Below are 27,214 nucleotides of genomic sequence, written 5' to 3'. Positions count from 1 at the left end.
TTTTTTCTTCTTTTTTCGAGACGGAGATTTGCTCTTGTTGCCCAGGCTGGAGTGCAATGGCGCGATCTCAGCTCACTGCAACCTCCACCCCCCTGGTTCAAGTGATTCTCCTGCCTCAGCCTCCTGAATAGCTGGGATTACAGGCATGCACCACTACGCCCAGCTAATTTTGTATTTTTAGTAGAGACGGGGTTTCTCCATGTTGGTCAGGCTGGTCTCAAACTCCCTACCTCAGGTGATCTGCCTGCCTCAGCCTCCCAAAGTGCTGGGAATACAGGCCTGCCGGCATGAGCCACCGCACCCGGCCGCAGTGCTCTTAAAAGTGGGAAGTTTCTTTTCCCATTTGGTGAATCCTTCTAACCAAGCTAGCTAAGAATGAAAGACAGCCTTCAACTAAATAGAAAAATTGATCAAGTACCTGAGCATCCACTGTTTCTAAGCACTGTGCTAAGTATTATTAAATATAGTGATAAGAAAAGCATGATCCCTGTCTTCATGGAGCCTACATTATTGTACCTCATGGTCTTGTACACTTAAATACTAGTTTTCTCACCAAGGTGCAGTGTTTTGCATTTGTAGTCCCAGCTACTTGGGAGGCTGAGGTGGGAGGATGACTTGAATCCAGGAGTTCTAGCCCAGCCTGGACAACACAGCAAGATCCATCTCCTTTAAAAAAAAAAAAACAGGGCCAGGTGTGGTGACTAATACCTGTAATCCTGGCACTTTGGGAGGCTGAGGCAGGAGGACCACTTGAGGCCAGGAGTTCAAGACCAACTTGGGCAGCATAGTGAGACGTCATCTCTATGAAAAACAAAAAAGAAAAGAAAAAACAACAACAACTACTTTTCTGACATACTCTGTTGTTGAAAATATAAGTACGATATCCAAGCATTTGGGAGGCTTGAAGTGGGAGGATTGCTTGAGCCCAGGAGTTTGAGACCAGCCTGGCCAACATAGCAATATGTCATTTCTAATGAAAATTTAAAAATTAGCTGAGCAGGCATGGTGGTGCATACTTGTAGTCCCATCTACTTGGGATGCTGAGGCAGGAGGATCGCTGGAGCCAGGACTTTGGGGTTGCAATGAGCTATGATCATGCCACTGCACTGCAGCCTGGGCAACAGAGCAAGACCCTGTCTCAAAAATAAACATAGTATTAGTACAATGAAAAGACAAATCGAGAATAGATAATTCAAAAATAGCCTTATAGTAACCAAACTTACTGATGAATGCCACAGACCCAGAGTATGTCACATGGTTTATCAGGTGAATTAATAATTTCATAGTTTAAAATATCCCATTTTAGGGTTAGCATACCAACATTTCATGTATACTTAAAGATTCCATTTTGTCTTTTTTCCCTCCTAGAATTATATCCATGGAAGCAGTCAAGCCCAGTTTGTAGCTGAAACACACATTGTTCTTCTGTTTAGTATCCTTTTACAATAAGTCTTTCTTGCTGTATTTTGTCTGTTTTCTCACAGTCTAGTATTCTCTCTACAGCATTTGGCTGAGGCTGTTCTCTTAATGCAAGTCACAATATCCTGTGAAAATCATTACTGTGTCATCCTCTCCAGCCCAATAAACTAAAGGCTACTAGGGACAAATCTGTAGTCTGATAGGACCAGGTTTATTGGCTCGTTAATACAAGGAAGACTGTACATTAGAAGAACCATGGAACATCTTAACAAAGAAAAGATAGAGTTGTAATAGGATTTGGGAGAACAGTGGAGTTTATGTGAAATTTAAACAAAGCGTTGTTTTGACAGGCTAAAAGCAGTGTGTAAAGGGGTCAACATCAGGTCTAAACTGTGAATCAGACCCAGGGTTCTGTTTGCTTGGAAACTACAAAGTTAACATAAATGTGGGATTTTTGTCTTCAAAAATCTCTTCTTTGAAGCTCTATACCTTGGTTGTAAATTGAGGCTACTTAGAAATTATACTTGTAAATTGAGTGACTTAGATCTGCCAAGCAAGAATATTTCATTTTTACTCATATAATTGCAAGAAGTCTATTTAAAGACCAATATTCCTCAATAAGAAAACAGTAGTTACTCAAAGATGGGGATATTTTGACATTTTACAGCTGAAGTGTGTGCTAGGGAAAAATACTTCCTGTGGACTTTGCAGCTGCTTTATGTTTGTGTTGTTCCATCCTCTTGAATGACAAGGAATATTTTTACTTTCTTGGCCTGAGCTAATTTTTATTTTCTTGTATCTAAAAGTGGATGCCTCTGTAAGCTGCAAAGACAGGTAAAAGCAATGTCAGATAAATAAGAATCTAAATTTCATAATATTACTAAACATAGTTTACCCACCTGAATACATAAGCACTGACTCTGGAACAAATCAACAAGGTGAACAAATGTAATATTCCTGGAATTGTGCTTCTTAGCCAGGGTGTCCTGACACTGATATACAAGAATCAGCTGGGCATGGTGGCTCACACCTGTAATCCTAGCACTTTGGGAGGCTGTGATGGGTAGATTGCTTGAGCCCAGGAGTTTGAGACCAGCCTGGGCAACATGGCAAAACCCCATCCCTACAAAAGAATACACACAAAAAATTAGCCAAGTATGGTGATGCATGCCTGCTACCAGGGAGGCTGAGGTGGGAGGATCACTTGAGCCCAGGAGGTCAAGGCAACAGTGAGCCAATATCACACCACTGCACTCCAGCCTGGACAACACAGTGAGGCCGTCTCTAATAAAAAAGGAAAAAAAAACGAAAGTTAAATATATTTTTTTCTGATTGCAAAAGGAATACAAATTAAAGAAAATTTAGAATACAAATAAGTATAAAGAAAAAAATTCAAAACCACTGAAAATTCTATCTTTAGTAAATGTTTGTGTATGTCTTTCCCAGTTTTATTATACTATGTTGATGATTAGAGAGATTTTAAGGAAAGCATTCTAAAAAAATATTAAGCTTTTGATTTTAACTGATTTTAATTGAAGGATATTTGGGAAAATGTTCTTATGCACTATGGAAAATATACTTACTGCTTAACATCCAGCCCAAACCTGGGAGAGTTAATCTATTCAACCATGAAATGGTAAGCTGAAAGATTAACAATATACACCTAGTCCATATGAGAAGAAGGAAGACTGAGGCCGGGCATGGTGGCTCATGCCTATAATCCCAGCACTTTGGAAGGCCAAGGCGGGTAGATCACCTGAGATCAGGAGTTCGAGACCAGCCTGGCCAACATGATGAAACCCCATCTCTACTAAAAATACAAAAAAAATTAGCTGAGCATGGTGGCGGGTGCCTGTAATCCCCGCTACTTGGGAGGCTGAGGCAGGAGAATCTCTTGAACCCAGGAGGTGGGGGTTGCAGTGAGCAGAGATTGCGTGATTGCTCTCCAGCGTGGGCAATAAGAGCAAAACTCCATCTCGGGGGGCGGGGGGGAAAAGACTGAAAGAAAAGTATTACTCAAACTTTATTTTTTTAAATCCTAAAATTATAGTTGAAAATGTTCGTTTATGGGCTGGACGTGGTGGCTCACACCTTCCCACCCAGAAGTAACTGCTATCCTGACTGCTAACACTATGGGTTTATTTTACCTATTTTTTTTAACTTACATAAATGGAATCCTACAGGGCTGGGTGCGGTGGCTCATGCCTATAATCACAGCACTTTGGGAGGCTGAGGCAGGCAGATCGCCTGAGGCCAGGAGTTCAAGACCAGCCTGGCCAACATGACAAAACCCTTTCTCTACTAAAAAAAAGTACATAACTGGGTGTGGTGCTGCGTGCCTGTGGTCCCAGCTACTTGGGAGGCTGAGGCAGGAGGGTGGCTTGAGCCCAGGAGGTAGAGGTTGCAGTGAGCTGAGATCGCACCACTGCGCTCCAGCCTGGCTGATAGAGCCAGACTTTGTCTCAAAATAAAAAAAAAAAAAAGAAAACACAATAAATGGAATCCCACAATAAATATATTTGGATTTATTTTTATTTTTATTTTTTTAGAGATGAAATCTTGTGTTGCCCAGGCTGGAGTGCAGTGGGGTCACCACAGCTCGCTGTAACCTCAACCTCCCAGAATCAAGCAGTCCTCCCACGTCAGCCTCCCGAGTAGCTGGGACTATAGGTGTGCACTACCGCACCCAGCTAATTTTTGTATTTTTTTCTAGAGACAGAGTCTCGCCCTGTCATCCAGGCTGGCCTCAATCTCCTGGACTCAAACAATCCTCATACCTTGGCCTCCTGAATTTTTAAAATAAAGTAGCAGTCTGGAAAATGTTCACCTATAACCTGAAACCCTAATAGTATAAACTACGTTTACTTTTGCATATTATCTTGCATTCATTTCTATATGAATGTTTCATGGTAAGGGTGTTCATTTTTTATACTTGTAGACATGTTGTGCATGAAGTTTGCGGTCTTAATATATTATAAGCATTTTCTATGTTGTATGGCCTTTATAAACTACATAAAAATTACAAAGAAATCTGAAAATACAAAGAAAAAGAAAAGTAGTCAATATTCTTAATGTTTAAATAATGGATATATCATATCCATGTTGCCCAGGCTGGTCTCGAACTCCTGACCTCAGGTGATCCATCCGCCTTGGCCTCAAGCGTGAGCCACCACGCCTAGCCTTCTACTAGCTTTTAATAGCCTAGTTGTATGTTATAGAATACTGTCTCCTCTATTTTTGCTCAGTTTTCCTGGAGTAACATTTAATCAGGACTGTGTAATTTAGGTATTTCATTGTTTGTATTCCTCACTAGAGTGTAATCTTCTTCATGGTAGGATCTTTATTTTGTTCAACTTTTTATTTCCAACAGTTTATAGTGCCTGCCATATAATAGGCAGTGTTAGTAAAAATTTAAAGATTCAGTAAATGAAATAAAACAGTATACATGGAAGTGCATCATAGCTCTTGACAGCTAAGAAGAGTACACAAAAGACTTTGAGGTATTCAGCAAGAAGGAAAGCTCATTCAAAGCAAAAGCACATAAACCATGATAAAAAGACAAGCTTTCCCCAGAGCAAGTCTCAATCATTAATCAGAGAGTACCCAGTAATCAAAGCCTATAGAAATGATCAATCTTTGGCCGGGCATGGTGGCTCATGCCTGTAACCCCAGCACTTTGAGAGGCTGAGGTGAGTGGATCACCTGAGGTCATGAGTTCGAGACCAGCCAGGCCAACATGGCTAAACCCCGTCTCTACTCAAAATACAAAAATTAACCAAGCGTGGTGGCATGTGCCTGTAATCCCAGCTACTCAGGAGGCAGAGGCAGGAGAATTTCTTGAACCCGGGAGGCAGAGGTTGCAGTGAGGCAAGATGGCACCACTGCACTCCAGCCTGAGTGACAGAGCAAAACTCCGTCTCAAAAAAAAGAAAGAAATGATCACATTAACAAAAGACCTTTGTCCAGCCAAGATGGCCGAATAGGAACAGCTCCAATCTACAGCTCCCAACGTGAGCAACACAGAAGACAGGTGATTTCTGCATTTCCAACTGAGGTACCGGGTTCATCTCACTGGGGATTGTCAGACAGTGGCTGCAGGACAGTGGGTGTAGCACAGCGAGCATGAACCAAAGCAGGGCGAGGCATCGCCTCACCCGGGAAGTGCAAGGGGTCAGGGAATTCCCTTTCCTAGCCAAGGAAAGGGGTGACCAGACGGCACCTGGAAAATCGGGTCACTCCCACCCTAATACTGTGCTTTTCCGACGGTCTTAGCAAATGGCACACCAGGAGATTATATCCTGTGCCTGGCTCTGAGGGTCCTACGCCCACTGAGCCTCGCTCATTGCTAGCACAGCAGTCTGAGATCAAACAGCAAGGCGGCAGCGAGGCTGGGGGAGGGGCGCCCACCATTGCCGAGGCTTGAGTAGGTAAACAAAGCAGCTGGGAAGCTCAAACTGGGTGGAGCCCACCGCAGCTCAAGGAGGCCTGCCTGCCTCTGCAGACTTAAATGTCCCTGTCTGACAGCTTTGAAGAGAGTAGTGGTTCTCCCAGCAGGCAGCTTGAGATCTGAGAACAGACAGACTGCCTCCTCAAGTGGGTCCCTGACCCCCGCTTAGCCTAACTGGGAGGCACCCCCCAGTAGGGACAGACTGACACCTCACATGGCCAGGTACTCCTCTGAGACAAAACTTCCAGAGGAACGATCAGGCAGCAACATTTGCTGTTCACCAATATCCGCTGTTCTGCAGCCTCTGCTGCTGATACCCAGGCAAACAGGGTCTGGAGGAGACCTCCAGCAAACTCCAACAGACCTGCAGCTGAGGGTCCTGTTAGAAGGAAAACTAACAAACAGAAAGGACATCCATACCAAAACCCCATCTGTACGTCACCATCGTCAAAGACCAAAGGTAGATAAAACCACAAAGATGGGGAAAAAAACAGAACAGAAAAACTGAAAATTCTAAAACTCAGAGTGCCTCTCCTCCAAAGGAATGCAGCTCCTCACCAGCAACAAAACAAAGCTGGACAGAGAATGACTTTGACGAGTTGAGAGAAGAAGGCTTCAGATGATCAAACTTCTCCGAGCTAAAGGAGAAAGTTCGAACCCATGGCAAAGAAGTTAAAAACCTTGAAAAAATATTAGATGAATGGATAACTAGAATAACCAATGCAGAGAAGTCCTTAAAGGACCTGATGGAGCTGAAAACCATGGCACGAGAACTGCGTGATGAATGCAGAAGCCTCAGTAGCCGATTCGATCAACTGGAAGAAAGAGTATCAGTGATGGAAGATCAAATGAATGAAATGAAGCAAGAAGAGAAGTTTGGAGAAGAAAGAATAAAAAGAAATGAACACAGCCTCCAAGAAATATGGGACTATGTGAAAAGACCAAATCTACGTCTGATTGGTGTACCTGAAAGTGACGGGGAGAATGGAACCAAGTTGGAAAACACTCTGCAGGACATTATCCAGGAGAACTTCCCCAATCTAGCAAGGCAGGCCAACATTCAAATTCAGGAAATACAGAGAACGCTACAAAGATATTCTTTGAGAAGAGCAACTCCAAGACACATAATTGTCAGATTCACCAAAGTTGAAATGAAGGAAAAGATGTTAAGGGCAGCCAGAGAGAAAGGCCGGGTTACCCACCAAGGGAAGCCCATCAGACTAACAGCTGATCTCTCAGCAGAAACTCTACAAGCCAGAAGAGAGTGGGGGCCAATATTCAACATTCTTAAAGAAAAGAATTTTCAACCCAGAATTTCATATCCAGCCAAACTAAGCTTCATAAGTGAAGGAGAAATAAAATCCTTTACAGACAAGCAAATGCTGAGAGATTTTGTCACTACCAGGCCTGCCCTAAAAGTGCTCCTGAAGGAAGCACTAAACATGGAAAGGAACAACCAGTACCAGCCACTGCAAAAACATGCCAAATTGTAAAGACCATCAAGGCTAGGAAGAAACTGCATCAACTAATGAGGAAAATAACCAGCTAACATCATAATGACAGGATCAAATTCACACATGACAATATTAACCTTAAATGTAAATGGGCTAAATGCTCCAATTAAAAGACACAGACTGGCAAATTGGATAAAGAATCAAGACCCATCAGTGTGCTGTATTCAGGAAACCCATCTCATGTGCAGAGATACACATAGACTCAAAATAAAGGGATGGAGGAAGATCTACCAAGCAAATGGAAAACAAAAAAAGGCAGGGGTTGCAATCCTAGTCTCTGATAAAACAGACTTTAAACCAACAAAGATCAAAAGAGACAAAGAAGGCCATTACATAATGGTAAATCGATCAATTCAACGAGAAGTGCTAACTATCCTAAATATATATGCACCCAATACAGGAGCACCCAGATTCATAAAGCAAGTCCTTAGTGACCTACAGAGAGACTTAGACTCCCACACAATAATAATGGGAGACTTTAACACCCCACTGTCAACATTAGACAGATCCACGAGACAGAAAGTTAACAAGGATATCCAGGAATTGAACTCAGCTCTGCACCAAGTGGACCTGATAGACATCTACAGAACTCTCCACCCCAAATCAACGGAATGTACATTCTTTTCAGCACCACACAACACCTATTCCAAAACTGACTACATAGTTGGAAGTAAAGCACTCCTCAGCAAAAGTAAAAGAACAGAAATTATAACAAACTGTCTCTCAGACCACAGTGCAATCAAACTAGAACTCAGGATTAAGAAACTCACTCAGAACCGCTCAACTACATGGAAACTGAACAACCTGCTCCCAGATGACTACTGGGTACATAACAAAATGAAGGCAGAAATAAAGATGTTCTTTGAAACCAACGAGAACAAAGACACAACATACCAGAATCTCTGGGACACATTTAAAGCAGTGTGTAGAGGGAAATTTATAGCACTAAATGCCCACAAGAGAAAGCAGGAAAGATCTAAAATTGACACCCTAACATCACAAAAGAACTAGAGAAGCAAGAGCAAACACATTCAAAAGCTAGCAGAAGGCAAGAAATAACTAAGATCAGAGCAGAACTGAAGGAAATAGAGACACAAAAAACCCTTCAAAAAATCAGTGAATCCAGGAGCTGGTTTTTTGAAAAGATCAACAAAATTGATAGACCACTACCAACACTAATAAAGAAGAAAAGAGAGAAGAATCAAATAGATGCAATAAAAAATGATAAAGGGGATATCACCACTGATCCCACAGAAATACGAACTACCATCAGAGCATACTATGAACACCTCTATGCAAATAAACTAGAAAATCTAGAGGAAATGGATAAATTCCTGGACACATACACCCTCCCAAGTCTAAACCAGGAAGAAGTTGAATCTCTGAATGGACCAATAACAGGCTCTGAAATTGAGGCAACAATTAATAGCTTACCAACCAAAAAAAGTCCAGGACCAGATGGATTTGCAGCCAAATTCTACCAGAGGTACAAGGAGGAACTGGTACCATTCCTTCTGAAACTATTCCAATCAATAGAAAAAGAGGGAATCCTCCCTGACTCATTTTATGAGGCCAGCATCATCCTGATACCAAAGCCTGGCAGAGACACAACAAAAAAAGAGAATTTTAGACCAAATATCCCTGATGAACATTGATGCAAAATCCTCAATAAAATACTGGCAAAAAAATACTGGGGGAGAGATAGCATTAGGAGATATACCTAATGTTAAATGACGAGTTAATGGGTGCAGCACACCAACATGGGACATGTGTACATATGTAACAAACCTGCACGGTGTGCACACGTACCCTAAAACTTAAAGTATAATAAATAAAAATTTTAAAAAAGAGAGAAATGATCAATCTTTGCACAAACCTGCAGATAAAGAACTCAGAAAAAATTGCCGGAGAAGAGACTTGGCTGAACAACTGAAAACATGATGAATGGGCATCATCCCTAACAAGAGGCTATTGAAGAAAGAATGCCAGATGGGGCACAGGCACATTGGTTCATGCCTGTAATTCCAGCACTTTGGGAGGCCCAGGCTGGAGAATTGCTTGAGCCCAGGAGTTTGAGACCAGCCTGGGCAACATAGTGAGACCCCGTTTCTACAAAAAAATCAACAAAACGAACTTGGCATGGTGGCATGCACCTATAGTCCTAGATACTCAGGAGGCTGAGGCAGGAGGATCTCTTGAGCCTGGGAGGTGGAGGTTGCAGTGAGTTGTGATTGTGCCATTGCACTCCACCCTGGGTAACAGAGTGAGACCCTGTCTCAAATAAATAAATTTTAAAAATTTAAAAAAGAATGCAAGATGGTAATGAAGGGATGAGAAGTCAAATTTTAGAGCCAATTTTAAATTCAGGCCCCATCTAAACATATATTTTTCCCTTTCCGCTTAATGATATCCACATGTGGTAGCATACAACATGTATGTACATATGCATAATTGATTTGGGAGTGTTTTACTACTGTTAGTATTCACTAGACTGCAGGGTGAATCGGTCTTTTCTACTAGAACACATTCTATTTGCTTTAAAACTTGAATTTGCTTATTTTAATATTCAACCATGCCATCTGTTACCTATTTGTATGGGTAGTTGTATTTTGTATTTATGCAGCTCCTATTAAGCTGAATAAAAGTGTGGTCATGGCACATGTGGGATTTTTCTTTTTCGTTTTTTTTTGTTTGTTTGTTTTTGTTTTTGTTTTTGTTTTTGTTTTTTTGAGACGGAGTCTTGTTCTGTCCCCCAGGCTGGAGTGCAGTAGTGCCATCTCGGCTCACTGCAACCTCTGCCTCCCGGGTTCAAGTGATTCTCCTGCCTCAGCCTCCCGAGTAGCCGCGATTACAGGCACCTGCCACCACGCCCGGCTAATTTTTGTATTTTCAGTAGAAACGGGTTTTTGCCATGTTGGCCAGGCTGGTCTTGAACTCCTGACTTCAGGTGATCCACCTGCCTCTGCCTCCCAAAGTGCTGGGAGTACAGGCATGAGGCACCACGCACGGCCAGGATTTTTCTTTTTTATTAGAATAGGATAAAATTAGATAGGTTAGTAGTAATTTGTGCTTTAAAGGCTAATTATTGATGCACTTTTGGCATCTTGGCACGGGGAAAAATTTAAAAATAAAGTATTACTGAAAATATGGAGAATTTTTTTTTTGACACACAGTCTAGTTCTATCATGCAGGCTAGAGTACAGTGGTATGATCACGGCTAACTGCAGCCTCAACCTCCCAGGCTCAAGCGATCCTCCTACCTCAGCCTCCCAAGTAGCCAGGACTACAGATATGTGTCACCAGCCTGGCCAATTTTTTGTATTTTTTGGTAGAGACAGGGTCTCACCATGTTGCCCAAGCTGGTTTTGAACTCCCAGACTTAAGCAATCTGCCCACCTCGGCCTCCCAAACTGTTAGGATTACAGGAGTGAACCGCTAAACTAGGCCAGGAGAAATTTTTCAGAAATTAATTTTCAAATAAAAAGTAGTTACTGTTCTCCCTAAATGATATATATTTCAAATGTGTTCTTTAGGGAGGTGGGGTGAAATATTCAAAATGGCTATTTAGGGCTGGGCGTGGTCGTTCACACCTGTAATCCCAGCACTTCGGGAGGCCGAGGCAGGTGGATTGCTTGAGGTCAGGAGTTCAAGACCAGCCTGTGCAACATGGCAAAACCCCATCTCTACAAAAAAAAAAAAAAAAAAAAAAAATTACAGAATTTAGCTGCGCGTGGTGGTGAGCACCTGTAGTTGCAGCTACTCAGGAGGCTGAGGTGGGAGGGTGGCTTGAGCCTGAGAGGTGGAGGTTGTAGTGAGCTGAGATTGCGTCACTCACTCCAGCCTGGGTGACAGAGCCAGACCCTGTCTCAAAAAAAAAAAAAAAAAAGCTATTTAATATTTTTAAATGTGTTTGAGTTCAGGGCAATAACTGAATGTCCAGACAGGTTATTTCAAAGTACAATTTTTCGGGAAAACTCATATTTCATCTGTAAGTTATGGTGGGACATTTGTTTAAAATATCATTTTTTCTTTGCACAAATGAAGTAATCTTCTAATTTTAATTTTTTATATCTTCATAGTAAATAATTGTCATGCTGTATAGATACAAGATTCCTTATTTTGGTTTTTTATAATGAAGAGTTGAAGGTTTACATATTCATTTTAATTTTCTTCATGAGAAACTGGGAATAGTAAAATGGTATGTCTTTTGTGTCTGTGCGAATTTCTCCTTAAACAATTTTTCTTAGATGGTGGAGTTACCTTAGGAATGGTGCTTTTATGTGAAGCTGCTACCTCTGACATGGATATTGGAAAGCGAAAGAGTAAGTCACCTTACTCAAAATGTAACAGTGCTGCCTGTAATATGGAAAAAGAGTGATCTCTTAATCACTTTTCCTCTTACTTATAGGATAAGTAGGTTATTTTACCCCTTTACTATTTTTTTCTTTAAATATCTTACCTGTTATTAAATTCCTTTACTATTATAAAATTAATATATGCTCATTATAGAGAATGTAAAAAAACAGGAGCATGAAACATTTATTCCACCACTGAAAAACTAATTATTTTTAAACTGTAATATATTTCTTTCCACTTATAAAAACATCTTAAAAACTGTATATATAAAATTTTGACACTTCACACCCCCTTTTTAAACTGGAATTAAATAACTAATAACTTTTTCTATATACATAATTTTAAACTTATACTCTGTTATTGTTTGTTTTCTTTAAGATAGGGTCTCACTCTGTCACTCAGGCTCACTGAAACCTCTGCCCCTAGGCTCAAGTTGTCCTCACACCTCAACTTCCCTAGTAGCTGGGACTACAGGCATGTGCCACCATGCCCAGCTAATATTTTGTACTTTTTGTAGAGATGGGGTTTTGTCACTTTGCCCAGGCTGGCCTCAAACCCCTGGACTCAAGTGATCTTCCCACCTCAGCCTCCCAAAATGTTGGGATTACAGGTGTGAGCTGCCATGCCTGGCTGACTTACACTCTATATTGTAATTTAACTATTCCGATTTTTTTCAATGTTTAGTTTTTTCCTAATTTCAACTATAATTATTCTTCAGTAACTATCATGATACATTAAGCATCATTTTTTTTTTTTTTGAGACAGAGTTTTGCTCTTACTACCCAGGCTGGAGTGCAGTGGTGCGATCTCGGCTCACTGCATCCTCTGTCTCCCAGGTTCAAGTGATTCTCCTGCCTCAGCCTCCTGAGTAGCTGGGATTACAGGCGCCCATCACCATGCCTGGCTAGTTTTTTTGTTTTTTGGGGTTTTTTTTGTTTGTTTGTTTTTTGCATTTTTAGTAGAGACGGGGTTTCACCATATTGGCCAGGCTGGTCTTGAACTCCTGACCTCAGTGATCCACTCGCCTCAGCCTCCCGAAGTGCTGGGATTACAGGCATGAGCCACCACGTCCAGCCATCATTCTTATTTTATATTGTTTCCTTAAGGTAGATTCCTAGAAGAAGAATTCCTAGAAGAAGATTCCTAGAAGAAGAAGTCCTCTGTCTATTTTCAATTCTCTTGATGTTTTAATCATTACAGATTATTTTGGCAAGTTAAGATAATTTCGATTTCTACTACTGGTATTTAAGAATGTTTGTTTCAGCCGGGCACAGTGGCTTATGCCTGTAATCCCGGCACTTTGGGAGACCGAGGTGGGTGGATCACTTGAGGTCAGGAGTTCGAGGCCGTCGAGCCAGATCAACATGGTGAAACCCCGTCTCTACTAAAAGTACAAAAATTTGGCCAGGCGTGGTGGCTCACGCCTGTAATCCCAACACTTTGGGAGGCCAAGGCGGTGGATCACAAGGTCAGGAGTTCGAGACCAGCCTGGCCAACATGGTGAAACCCCCGCCTCTACTAAAAATACAAAAATTAGCTGGGCGTGGTGGCATGCACATGTAATCTCAGCTACTTAGGTGGCTGAGGCAGGAGAATTGCTTGAACCCAGGAGGTGGAGGTTGCAGTGAGCCGAGATCACGCCATTGCACTCCAGCCTGGGTGACAAAGCGAGACTCCATCTCAAAAAAAAAAAAAAAAAAAAAAAAAAAAAATTAGCCAGGCGTTGTGGTGCATGCCTGTTATCCCAGCTACTTGGGAGGCTGAGGCAGGAGAATCGCTTGAACCTGGGAGGCAGAGGTTGCAGTGAGCCGAGATCGCGCCATTGCATTCCAGCCTGGACAACAAGAGTGAAACTTCATCTTAAAGAAAAAAAAAAAAAGAATGTTTGTTTCATTGGTTTTGTTGTTGTTGTTGTTGTTGTTGAGTCTCGCTTTGTCACCCAGGCTGGAGTGCAGTGGCACGATCTCAGCTCACTGCAAGCTCTGCCTCCCAGGTTCACGCCATTCTCCTGCCTCAGCCTCCCAAGTAGCTAGGACTATAGGCTCCTGCCACCATGCTCGGCTAATTTATTTTTTGTATTTTTTTTTTTCTTCTCACTCTGTCACGCAGGCTGGAGTGCGGTGGCGCGATCTCGGCTCACTGCAAGCTCTGCCTCCTGGGTTCACCCCATTCTCCTGCCTCAGCCTCCCAAGTAGCTAGGACTACAGGCACTGGCCACCATGCCCGGCTAATTTTTTTGTATTTTTAGTAGAGATGAGGTTTCACCGTGTTAGCCAGGATGGTCTCGATCTCCTGACCTCGTGATCCGCCCACCTCGGCCTCCCAAAGTGCTGGGGTTACAGGCGTGAGCCACCGCGCCCAGCCATTTCACTGTAATTGTATCAGCATTAATCTCATTAATATGTATCTGTTTTATAGATACATACATATTTGCCAATCAGATAAGGTGGAAATGTATTATTTTGTACTCCTTTTATTTTTATAAGGTCAAATATTTTCCTAAATGTTTATTAGTCATTGTGTTTATGTTTTTCCTTCTACAAATTGTCCTTTTGTCTTTTGCCATTTATCTGTTAGAGTCTTAGCCCTTTCATTTGGTTTGTGAGGAATTTTTTTTTTTTTTTTTTTTTTTTTTTTGGAAACGGAGTCTTGCTCTGTCTCCCAGGTTGGAGTGCAGTAGTGCAATCTTGGCTTACTGCAACCTCCGCCTCCTGGGTTTAAGCAATTCTCCTGCCTCAGCCTCCCATGTAGCTGGGATTACAGGTGCACGTCACCACGCCCAGCTAATTTTTGTATTTTTAGTAGAGATGAGATTTTACCATGTTGGCCAGGCTGGTCTCGAACTCCTGACCTCATGATGTGCCTGCCTCGACCTCCTAAAGTGCTGGGATTACAGGCATGAGCCACCGTACCCAGCCAGACATTTTTTTTTTTTTTTTAAGGCAAGGCGTTACTCTGTTGCCCAGGCTGGAGTGCAGTGCCATGATAATGATTCACTGTAGCCTCGAACTCCTGGACTCCAGCAATCCTACTGCCTCAGCTTCCCAGGTAGCTATGACCACAGGCTCATGCCACCACTCCCAGTTAATTTTATTTTATTTTTTGTAGAGATGGGGTCTCACTTTGTTGCCCAGGCTGGTCTGTATCTCCTGTGCTCAAGCAACCTTTCCCACTGTGGCCTCCCAAAGTGCTAAGATTACAAGTGTGAGCCACCATGCCCAGCCTGCATGAACTTTTTATATATTAGAATATTCACACATTATTATCTGTTGCAGAGAGAATCTAACAATGTAATTTGGTTTTACTTTCATGAAATAAGTATAAGTCAAGATTTTCCTTTTATGATTAAAAAGTTAAATGTCAACCAGGCGTGGTGGCTCACACCTGTAAATCCCAGCACTTTGGGAAGCCAAGGCAGGTGGATCACCTGAGGTCAGGAGTTCGAGACCAGCCTGGCCAACATGGCAAAACCCCGTCTCTAAAAAAGCAAAAATTAGCCAGGCATGGTGTCACGCACCTGTAATCCCAGCTACTCGGGAGATTGAGGCATGAGAATCACTTGAACCCAGGAGGCGGAAGTTGCAGTGAGCCGAGATCACGCTACTGCACTCCAGCCTGGGCGACAGAGCGAGACTTCATCTCAAAATAAATAAATAAATAAAAAAGTTAAATGTCATCAAAATTACCCTACCTAAATAAAGTCTAATATTTACTTTAACTTCTAGAAAAAAGATGAAGATACTGAACTTCAAATTTGAGAAATACTTGTTTTGCTCAATTAAAATAATTTTTTTTTAGCTGGATGTGGTGCCACGCACTTGAAGTCCCAGCTACTTGTGAGGCTGGGACAGGAGGATGGCTTGAGGCCAGGAGTTAGAGGCTGCAGTGAGCTATGATCACACCACTGCACTTCAGTCTGGGCAGCAGAGCGAGACTCAATCTCTAAAAAAATGAATTTTTACATGGTAGAAAAATAATTAATGTATCAGTTTTTAAAATTAAAAAAAATATATGGAACACTTCACGAATTTGCGTGTCATCCTTGCACAAGGGCCATGCTAATCTTCTCTGTATGATTCCAGTTTTGGTATATATGCTGCCAAAGCAAGCATTTTACAGTTTTTAATCCAGTCAGTATATGTCCTTTCACTGCCTGACTTTTTACGAGATCAGGCGCGTTCAGGGTGCTATGGCTGTAGACTCTGCCTGACTGTTTAAAAATTGCCTATTTCAGTGTTTATTCTTGGGAAAAGCCATCAAAGTACACTACTGACATGAACTTAAATTGTTAAACATTTTGGCAACATATACTGAAATAGTCACAATTTGATCTCCTAAGTTTCTTACCTAACAAAATGATCACAAATTAATAGATGTTTCTTTAGCATGTTCTGGGAACTGCTCTAAGCACTTTTAGATGTATGAAAAGAGGAGGATACAAATATATACAGAGTGATGCTGTATATATGTATGTGCACATTTTCTTTTCCTTTTTTTTAAATTTGAGACAGGGTCTCTGTCGCTCAGGCTGGAGTGCTGTGGAGAGATCATAACTCACTGCAGCCTTGACCTCCCTGGCTCAGGTGATCCTCCCACCTCAGCCTTCCTAGTAGGTGGGACTACAGGCATGCACCGCCACACCTGGCTAATTTTTTATGGAGGTGGGGCCTCGCTACATTGTCCAGGCTGGTCTTGAACTCCTGGGCTCAAGCAATCCTTCTGCCTTGGCCTCCCCAAATGCTGTGATTTACAGGCGTGAGCCATCACACCCAGTCTATGAGTACATTTTCTTAGAGAATAAAAGGCCAACTTGTCTACACGGAGCATGTGTTAATACTCAGAAAAAGTATTTTATTTTTAATTTTTGTGGGTACATAGTAGGTGTATATATTTATGGGATACATGAGATGTTTTGATATATAGGCATGCAATGTGTAATAGTCACATCGTGGAGACTGCAGTATCCATCCTTCAAGTATTTACCCTTTGTGTCATAAACAATCCAATTATACTTTTTTAGTTATTTTAAAATGTACAATTAAATTATTATTGACCATAGTTATCCTGTTATGCTATCAAACAGTAGGTCTTATTTATTCTATTTTTTTTGTACCCATTAGCCATCCGTACCTCCCCCAGCATTCCCCAACTACCCTTCCCAGCCTCTGGTAACCATCCTTCTATTCTCTGTGTCCATGAGTTCAATTGTTGTCATTTTTTGATCCCACAAATAAGTGAGAACATGTGATTTTTTTTTTCTGTACATGAATTATTTTACTTAATGATTTCCAAGGCCGGGCATGGTGGCTCACTCCTGTAATCCCAGCACTTTGGGAGACCAAGGTGGGCAGATTATTTGAGGTCAGAAGTTCTAGACTACCCTGGCCAATATGGTAAAACCCCGAATCTACTAAAATACAAAAATTAGCTGGGCGTAGTGGTGCACACCTGTAATCCCAGCTACTCGGGAGGCTGAGGCAGGGGAATTGTTTGAACCTGGAAGGCAGAGGTTGAAGTGAGCCAAGCTGGCGCCACTGCACTCCAGTCTGGGTGACAGAGCGAGACTCCATCTCAATAATAATAATAATAATGATTTCCAGTTCCATGTTGTTGCAAGTGACAGGATCTTATTTTTTTAATGACTAAATAGTACTCCATTGTATATATGTGCCACGTTTTCTTTATCCATTCATCTGTTGATGGACATTTAGGTTGCTTCCAAATGTTGGCTATTGGGAACAGTGCTGCAACAAACATGGGAGTACAGATATCTCTTCGGTGTACTGATTTATTTTTCTGTGGGTATATACCCAAGCAGTGGGATTGCTGGATCATATGGTAGCTCAATTTTTAGTTTTTTGAGGAACCTCCAAACTGTTCTCCTTAGTGGTTATACTAACTTACATTCCCCCCAACAGTGTGCAACAGTGTACAAGGGTTCCCTTTTTTCCACATCCTCGCCAGCATTTATTATTGCTTGTCTTTTGGATATAAGCCATTTTAGCTGGGGTGAGATGATAGATATCTCATTGCAATTTTTATTTGCATTTCTCTGATGATCATTGATGTTGAGTAGCTTTTTTATGCCTACTTGCCATTTGTATGTCTTCTTTTGAGAAGCGTCTATTGAAATATTTTCTGTTTTTGCGGTGACTCACGCCTGTAATCCCAGCATTTTGGGAGGCCGAGGCGGGTGGATCATGAGGTCAGGAGATCAAGACCATCCTGGCTAACACAGTGAAACCCCGTCTCTACTAAAAAAAATACAAAAAATTAGCCGGGCATGGTTGCAGGCGCCTATACTCCCAGCTACTCGGGAGGCTGAGGCAGGAGAATGGCATGAACCCGGGAGGCAGAGCTTGCAGTGAGCTGAGATCACACCACTGCACTCCAGCCTGGGCGACAGAGCAAGACTCCGTCTCAAAAAATATGTATATATATTTTTCTGTTTTTTTGATCAGAGTATTAGATTTTTTTCCTGTAGAGTTGTTTGAGCTCCTTTTATATTCTGGTTATTAACCCCTTGTCAGATGGGTACTGTGCAAATATTTTCTCCCATTCTGTGGATTGACTCCTCGTTTTGTTGATTGTATCCTTTGCTCTGCCGAAGTTTTAAAACTTGATGTGATCTCATTTGTCCATTTTTGCTTTGTTTGCCTGTGCTTCTGGGGTATTACTGAAGAAATTTTTGCCAAGACTAATGTCCTGGAGAGTTTCCCCAATGTTTTCTTGTAGTTGTTTCATATTAATAGTTTGCAGTCTTAGGCCGGGCACAGTGGTTCACACCTGTAATCTCAATGCTTTGGGAGGCCGAGACAGGCAGATCACTTGAGGCCAGGAGTTCGAGACCAGCCTGGCCAACATGGTGAAACCCTGTCTCTACTAAAAGTACAAAAATTAGCTGGGCGTGGTGGTGTGTGCATGTAGTCCCAACTACTTCAGAGGCTGAGGCAGGAGGATTGCTTGGCCCAGGAAGTGGAGGTTGCAGTGAGCCAAGATCATGCCACTGCACTCCAGCCTGAGCAGCAGAGCAAGACTCTGTCTTTAAAATATATATATAAAAATAGATATATAAATAGATATATAAATATATATATATGGTGTACAGTCTTAGATTTAAGTCTTTAATCCATTTTGACTTGATTTTTCTATATGGCAAGAGATAGGGGTCTAGTTTTGTTCTGCCTATGGATATCCAGTTCTCCTGGCACCCTTTATTGAAGAGACTGTGTTTTCTCCAGTGGATGTTCTTGGCACCTTTGTTGAAAATGAGTTCACTGTAGGTGTGTGGGTTTGTTTCTGAGTTCTCTCTTCTGTCCCATTGGTCTGGATGTCTGTTTTTATGCCAGTACCATGCTGTTTTGGCTACTATAACTCTATGGTATAATTTGAAGTCAAGTAATATGATTCCTCCAGTTTTGTTCTTTTTGCTTAGGATAGCTTTGACTATTCTTGGTCTTTTGTGATTTCATATAAATTTTGTTTTTTTCAATTTCTGTGAAGTTGTCATTGGTATTTTGATAGGGATTGCTTTGAATCTGTAGATTGCTTTAGATAGTATGGACATTTTAACAACATTGATTCTTCCAATCCATGAACGTGGAACATCTTTCCATTTTTTGATGTCCTCTTCAATTTCTTTCAGCAGTGTTTTATAGTTTTCATCATAGAGTTCTTTCACTTCTTTGGTTAAGTTAACCCTTTTCCCATTTGCCTCGAGAATACTCACCGGCAGTGCTTGTGGCTGCAGTGTTTACCCTGAGATAACTCTGCCACAAAATATCGTGCTTTAATTATTGTTTTCACATCCACTCTAGTATATCAACTTTGGAAACAAAATTGATATGTTAGATATCACTGGATTCAAGTGATCCACTACCACTACTGAAAACAGAGTGCTGTAAATAGAATAATATACTAGACATCATTCCATTTGTATTTCCATTATAGTGGTATTTCCATTTACATAATATAGTAATTCTTGATCACTGAAAATGTCAAATCCTAGAAAATGTAGCATTCCACGTGTAATGTTTACACCATTCTCGAACAGTCATTGGCCAAAGATTCATTTGATGAATTCAATTTTTCTGAAATAGACGATTCTGATGATTCAGGTGATTCTGATGTTCTGTTTAGTAATAACTCCAACAACAGTTTTTGTTTTATTTTAACATTGAAAATCAGTCAGATTTACTTCAGCCTCAAAGAGCGTGATTATATAAAATTAAATGAGCATTGGCAGCAAGCTGCACTTCTTTTTTGTAAATGAGAAAAGAATTAAAGAGAAATATTGTTTAACATTTACACATTAGCCCCTAGTCATATTGTGTGACAATTAGAAAAGGCAAAAGAATTGTTCCATAAGTAAAACAAAACTGAAAGTTGATTTTTTTTTCTCTTTCTTTTTTTTTTTTTTTTTTTTTTTTTTTTGAGACAGAGTTTCGCTTTTTCGCCCAGGCTGGAGTGCAGTGGCGTGATCTTGGTTCACTGCAAGCTTTGCCGCCCGGGTTCAAGCGATTATCCTGCCTCAGCCTCCCAAGTGGCTGGGATTACAGGCGCCTGCCACCACGCCTGGCTAAGTTTTTTTGTAGTATTTAGTAGAGATGGGGCTTCATCATCTTGGCCAGGCTGGTCTTGAACTCCTGACCTCGTGATCCACCTGCCTCGGCCTCCCACAGTGCTGGGGTTACAGGCATGAGCCACAGTGCCCAGCCGAAAATTGATTTTCTTATCAGTCACTAAGTATGTTTCCCTAGAACAAGCTTGTCCAGTCTGTGGGCCACATGCGGCCCAACACAAATTTGTAAACTTCCTTAAAACATTATGAAGGTTTTTTTCTGTGATTTTTTTTTTTCAGCTCATCAGCTATCATTAGTGTTAGTGTATTTTATTTGTGGCCCAGGACAGCTCTTCTTCCATTGCGGCCCTGGGAAGCCAAAAGATTGGACACCCCTGCCCTAGAGCTTCCTTTGCTGTTGGGCACATGCTTCCCTGCATCCCTGTCTCTATAGTTCTTAGCCATTTTTAGTCCAGGGATTCAAAGAGCTTCACATCATGACAATCCATACTTGAGCATTTGGGGATTAGTATTTGTAGTTCACTTTAATAACTGCTGTGCTAATGTAGGACATGACATGTGGGATTAGTGGAGAGAGCTATGAATCTATGGCTAGGGATCAGATTTTTTTCTCATTATTCAAATAAGAAATCCATGTTTATTGAGTTACATATATAAGGCTGTGTAGTTATCTGTGCATGAATAAAGTCTTTCAAGTGAGGCTATCGCAATGAAGTCATCAGATGTCTAAGTTAATGTTTATCAATAATACTACAAGGCCACTTTTAGGGGTGTTAAAGTTCAATAAATAAGTAAGCCGGGCACAGTGGCTCATGCCTGTAATCCCAGCTCTTTGGGAGGCTGAAGCGGAAAGATCACTTGAGCCCAGGAGATCAACACCAGCCTGGGCAATGTAGTGAGACACCGTCTTCTCAAAAAAATTAAAAAATTAGCCAGGTGTGGTGGCACACATCTGTAGTCCCAGCTACTTGAGAGGCTGTAGTGGGAGGATTGCTTGAGCCCAGGAGGTTGAGACTGCAGTGAGCTGTGATTGTGCCACTGCACTTCAGCCTGGGCAACAGAGCAAGACTCTGACACAGAAAAAAGAAAAAAAAAAAAAAAACCAAATGAGTGATTTTCTTGTCAATAGTAAGACAGTGTTTCTAACAGTAAACCCTTCAGTGTGATGGCTTTAAAGGAATTATTTCATACATTTGAACTGCATAATTATGTAAAGGAGTTACTCTGTTACATTGTAATGGAGCAAATTAAAGGGGAAGACAAATTCCTGAAGATAAGAAATAAGGATGAAAACTGTTGAAAAGTTGAGATTTATCAATAATGTATACCCCTTCCTTTTCACTCTGAAAGTATAGACTGCCATGGTTATTTATTATACTCAACCTGCTCATTTTACTCTCCTTTTGTTTTTCTGCAGTAATGTGTGTGGCTGGTATTGGACTTGTTGTATTATTCTTCAGTTGGATGCTCTCTATTTTTAGATCTAAATATCATGGCTACCCATACAGGTATGATTCTTTTTTATTCATACAGTGATTACCAATACTTGGGATGATTAGAGTTGATATTGCTTTATAATATCCTTCTTTTTGCTTTGCTTCCAAACTATTTTAGCTTATAAAGGAAAGACATAGGCTTTATTTTTATTTATTCATCTATTTATTTATTTATTTTTGAGACGGAGTTTTGCTCTTGTTGCCCAGACTGGAGTGCAATGGCGCAATCTCGGCTCACTGCAACCTCTGCCTCCCGGGTTCGAGCGGTTCTCCTACCTCAGCCTCCCAAGTAGTTGTGATTACAGGCGTGTGCCAGCATGCCTGGCTAATTTTGTATTTTTAGTAGAAACGGGGTTTCACCATGTTGATCAGGTCTCGAACTTCTGACCTCAAGTGATCACCCGCCTCATCCTCCCAAAGTGCTAGGATTATAGGCATGAGCCACTGAGCCCAGCCTATTCATTTATTTTCAGAGACAGGGTCTCACTCTGTCACTCAGGCTGAAGTGTAATGGCATGTTCATAGCTCATTGTAGCCTTGAACTCCTGAGCTCAAGCCATCATTTCACCTCAGCTTCCCAAGAGGCTAGGACTACAGCTGCACATGACCACACCCAGCTAATATTTTTATTTTTTGTAAAGACAGGGTCTTGCTATGTTACCCAGGCTGGTCTTGAACTTCTGGCCTCAAGCGATTCTCCTGCTCAGCCTCCCAGAGGGCTGGGATTATAGGCATTAGCCAGCCACCATGCCCGGACAGCTGTAATTCAGATATGTTCCATATAAAAATTAATTATAGTATAATGGACAATATTAGTATGTGATTTCTCAGGAACATCTTTTAGATTTATTTTGCCATACCTAATTTATTCTAGAAATCTCTATAATATATAATGATTAGAACATTTTATGCCATTATCTATTCACATAGCTCCTTGTCTACATATTATACTTCCTTTTGAAGAAGAAATGATTTTTTTAATGTTAAAAACTTCTTGTCACCTGTACTTTTTTTTTAAGAAATAGAGTGCCACTGCACTCCAGTCTGAGTAATAGAGTGAGACCCCATCTCAAAAATAATAATTATAATAATTTATCCTCTACAGAATGCTAATTGAGACGTGAGGGTAATTTTGCTGGGACTTCTGTTAATTATTTCATCAGCAGAGTTGATTCAATAGCAGTGTCGTGTGCCTGTAGTCCCAGCTACTCAGAAGGCTAAGACAGGATGATCACTTGAGCCTGGGAGTCCCAGACCAGACTGGGCAACACAGTGAGACCCCATCTCTAAAAGAAATGAAAAATAAAATTTATTAATTAACGTCTCTATTCAGGAGATATTTTAACTTGAGGTTGTTCTATTTCCTTTTGTCATAAGACTAACGGATCTCTCAGTGTTTCTCACTTTTTGTTATTGATACCCAAAGATTATCATGTATGTATCAAAATGCTCTTTTATCTGTTAAAACCAACATATTGCTTATTGATTAAAAGTAAAGCCTACTTTTCTTTCAGAGACTAATAGATTGGTATATATTTTTGTTTCAGCTTTCTGATGAGTTAAAAAGGTCCCAGAGATATATAGACACTGGAGTACTGGAAATTGAAAAATTAAAATCGTGTGTGTTTGAAAAGAAGAATGCAACTTGTATATTTTGTATTACCTCTTTTTTTCAAGTGATTTAAATAGTTAATCATTTAACCAAAGAAGATGTGTAGTGCCTTAACAAGCAATTCTCTGTCAAAATCATGAGGTATTTGAAAATGATTATCCTCTTAACCTTCTCTTCCCAGTGAACTTTATGGAACATTTAATTTAGTAGAATTATGTATATTATAAAAATTGTAAAACTACTACTTTGTTTTAGTTAGAACAAAGCTCAAAACTACTTCAGTTAACTTGGTCATCTGATTTTATATTGCCTTATCCAAAGATGGGGAAAGTAAATCCTGACCAGGTGTTCCCACATATGCCTGTTACAGATAACTACATCAGGAATTCATTCTTAGCTTTTCCATCTTTGCATGGATGTGTATACTTTACTCATCTTTCCTTTTGGGTAGAGAAATTATATGTGCCATGTGGTCTTCTGAAAATGGAACATCGTTCTTCAGAGCACACGTCTAGCCCTCAGAAAGACAGTCGTTTCTCCTCCTCGTTGCATATTTCCTACTGAAATATAGTGCTGTCTATGATTGTTTTTGTTTTGTTGTTTTTTTGAGACAGGGTCTCACTGTGTCACACAGGCTGGAGTGCAGTGGTGTGAGCTCAGCTGACTGCAAACTCTACCTCCCAGGTTTAAGCGATTCTCCTGTCACAGCTTCCCAAGTAGCTGGGATTTACAGGTGTGCACCGCCATGCCAGGCTAATTTTTGTATTTTTAGTAGAGACAGGGTTTCGCCAAGTTGTCCAGGCTGGTCTTGAACTCCTGGGCTCAAGTGATCCGCCTGCCTCGGTCTCCCAAAGTGCGAGGATGACATGTGTGAGCTACCACACCAGCAATGTCTATGCTTCTCGATAGCTGTGAACATGAAAAAGGACATCTATTTGGAGGCTGAGGCAGGTGGATTGCTTGAGGCCAGGAGTTAGAGACCAGCCTGGCCAACAAGGCAAAACCCCGTCTCTACTAAAAATATGAAAATTAGCTAGGCTTGGTGGCTCATGCCTATAATCCTAGCTACTTGGGAGGCTGAGGCACGAGACTGGCTTAATACCTGGGAGGCGGAGATTGCAGTGAGCCGAGATCACGCTACTGCGCTCCAGCCTGAGTGATAGAGTGAGACTCTGTCTCAAAAAAAATGTATCTCTAAATACAGGATTATGATTTCTGCTTGAGTATGGTGTTAACTACCTTGTATTTAGAAAGATTTCAGATTCATTCCATCTCCTTAGTTTTCTTTTAAGGTGACCCATCTGTGATAAAAATATAGCTTGGTGCTAAAATCAGTGTAACTTATACATGGTCTAAAATGTTTCTACAAATTAAAGTTTGTCACTTATTCCATTTGTACCTAAGAGAAAAATAGGCTCAGTTAGAAAAGGACTCCCTGGCCAGGTGCAGTGACTTAACGCCTGTAATCTCAGCACTTTGGGAGGCCGAGGCAGGCAGATCACGAGGTCAGGAGTTCGAGACCATCCTGGCCAACATGGTGAAACCCCGTCTCTACTAAAAATATAAAAATTAGCTGGGTGTGGTGGCAGGCGCCTGTAATCCCAGCTACACAGGAGGCTGAGGCATGAGAATCACTTGAACTCAGGAGATGGAGGTTTCAGTGAGCCAAGATCACGCCACTGCACTCCAGCCTGGCAACAGAGCAAGACTCTGTCTCAAAAAAAAGAAAAAAAAGAAAAGGACTCCCTTAGAATGGGAAAGGAAAACCATAAAATATTGAGCTGATGCCTGTATATAGAAATTAAGCGTTTCTCGAAAGCTGTTCTATGTTTTGCTGTTATTTTAGTCTTTATTCTCTTCCTTTAGGTGGAGAAACAAAGTACCGATTTGAAGTGATTTTTTTATTTTGTCTTTTGTTTTCTGTCAGTAGAAATAACCATATGTGCTAACCAAATTTCTGTGAAGAATGTTTTCATGGTTATCATTATATCTAACTATAACCTCCCCCATAGTTATGAAGAGTAACCTGAAATGCCACTATTGTGGAAATAGGATAATTGTAATTGTGAAAAAATAATTTTAAGGAAATCTTACAAGTATTACATTAAAAAGATACTATGACTGCCACCTGCTATTTACCTTCTAATAACCCTGCCATGTGGTTTGCAGAAAGAGATGGATATAGTAGCCTCAGAAGAAATATTTTATGTGGGTTTTTTTGTTTTTCGTTACTAGATTTCTTGGATGAGGGGATATGGTTGACCTTTTACTCTTTAATGGAGCAGCCAGTTTTTGTTAATTACTCACTTGTAAATTGTGAGATTCTGAATTCCTTACCTGCTATTCTTGTACTTGTCTCAGGCCAAATCTATGCTGTGGTTCTTATGAGACTTGTATGAAGATGCCCTGATTTGTACAGATTGACCACAGGAATACTACTGCCATGTAATCTGTATAGTTCCAGATAATTTGTCATGAACATTGACAGAATGACAATTTTTTGTATTTGCTTTTTCTCCCGTTAAGAGCACATTCTTCTGTAAGGAGAAAGGTAGCATTCTGGCTAAAATGTGTGGAAAGCTAATTTACTACACTTATAAAATAGTGTTACTTTTGTGAAAATTTTGAATTAGCTTTCATATGAAGTGCCTTAAGTAGACTCTTCATTTACTTTTCTAGTAATGATTTAAATATCATTTGTTATGCATTTTTAAGATACAATTCAGAATGATACATTGTAGTGGCAAAGGTAACCAAATGTCTGGCTGTTTGCTTTTTGACCATATCAATAAACTTTTACAATCTAAATTCTGAGTTTTTGATTACCATCTAAAGAGGAGTGAGTTTTAAACACTAAACTAGCATTGTAAAATTAGGATTTTACATTTTGAAGTTATAATTAAATTCATTTAAATTTCATATTGTCCTAAGGACAGTTTGATGGGACAGTTTCTTTAAGTATTTCTGGATTGGGATATATTATTCTAGGAATCTATACATGGTCCCTCATTCTTAATGTTGTTACCCATTAGGTGAGTCAAAACAACCAAGATGAGTAGATAAATGACTGTTTGCAACAGTTGATCTACCTTTCGTCCCAGACAGTGAACATGCCTTGACTAGGTAATTTCCTTTTGGTAATAAAAACTTGATTTGAAAGTTACCCTGGCAGATTATCAAGTTATATGAAACTAGACAGCAGCTCTTTTGCAAACATGGAGTAGAAACACTGCACAGGAAGTAAAGGGATCTGGCTTTTAGCCCTGGCTCTGTTTCTGTCTAACTATATGACCATAGGTGTCACCTGAACCTCTCTGAACATACTTCTTTATACTAAGTAGAGTGTATTAGACTAAATTACCTTAGTAGTCCTTCCTGCTCTATTGTTCTATTATGCAAAATATTAAAGATGCACTTAAGTTTGAATAGATAATATTTTTATATCCAGATTTGGTGCTGAATTAAAATCAATTGAAATGGAGGATATTCTGCAGTCATATTTCTGAAGAAGCTAGGAAATGCTGGTGGAGGCCACTATAACTACAAATTGCTTCATATGCATCGAAATATTTTTTAGAAAGGATGCACTTGGAACTCTATTAGACTGTTATTGCATTGCTCTAAAGAAATACCTGAGATTGGGTACTTTATAAAGAAAAGAGGTTTAATTGGCTCACAGTTCTGCAGGGTGTACAGGAAATATGATGCTGGCATCTGCTCAGCTTTTGGGGAAGCCTCAGGAAACTTACAATCGTGGTGGAAGGCAAAGGGGGAGCAAGCACATCACAT

The 27,214-nt window shown here is 40.6% G+C and overlaps 1 protein-coding gene and 1 non-coding gene across 2 annotated transcripts in view; one reads left to right on the top strand and one right to left on the bottom strand.

Moving 5' to 3' along the window:
* The window catches only part of MAGT1 (magnesium transporter 1), a 64,809-nt gene extending 38,576 nt beyond the window's left edge, over positions 1-26,233 (top strand). Inside the window, exons 7-10 of the mRNA XM_030806880.1 lie at positions 1,369-1,432; positions 11,628-11,702; positions 21,735-21,825; positions 23,361-26,233. Coding sequence (XP_030662740.1) covers positions 1,369-1,432; positions 11,628-11,702; positions 21,735-21,825; positions 23,361-23,376 — 246 coding nt within the window. The 3' untranslated portion in view covers positions 23,377-26,233. The remainder of the gene's footprint in view (positions 1-1,368; positions 1,433-11,627; positions 11,703-21,734; positions 21,826-23,360) is intronic.
* Positions 15,742-15,848, bottom strand: LOC115833380. Its single transcript, XR_004028817.1, has one exon. It is a non-coding gene; the product is annotated as a U6 spliceosomal RNA (small nuclear RNA).
* Positions 26,234-27,214: the final 981 nt, after the last annotated feature.

The sequence above is a fragment of the Nomascus leucogenys genome, chromosome X (genome assembly GCF_006542625.1).
Source record: "Nomascus leucogenys isolate Asia chromosome X, Asia_NLE_v1, whole genome shotgun sequence".
NCBI lineage: Eukaryota > Metazoa > Chordata > Mammalia > Primates > Hylobatidae > Nomascus > Nomascus leucogenys.
This window is presented reverse-complemented; position numbering and strand designations above follow the sequence as displayed.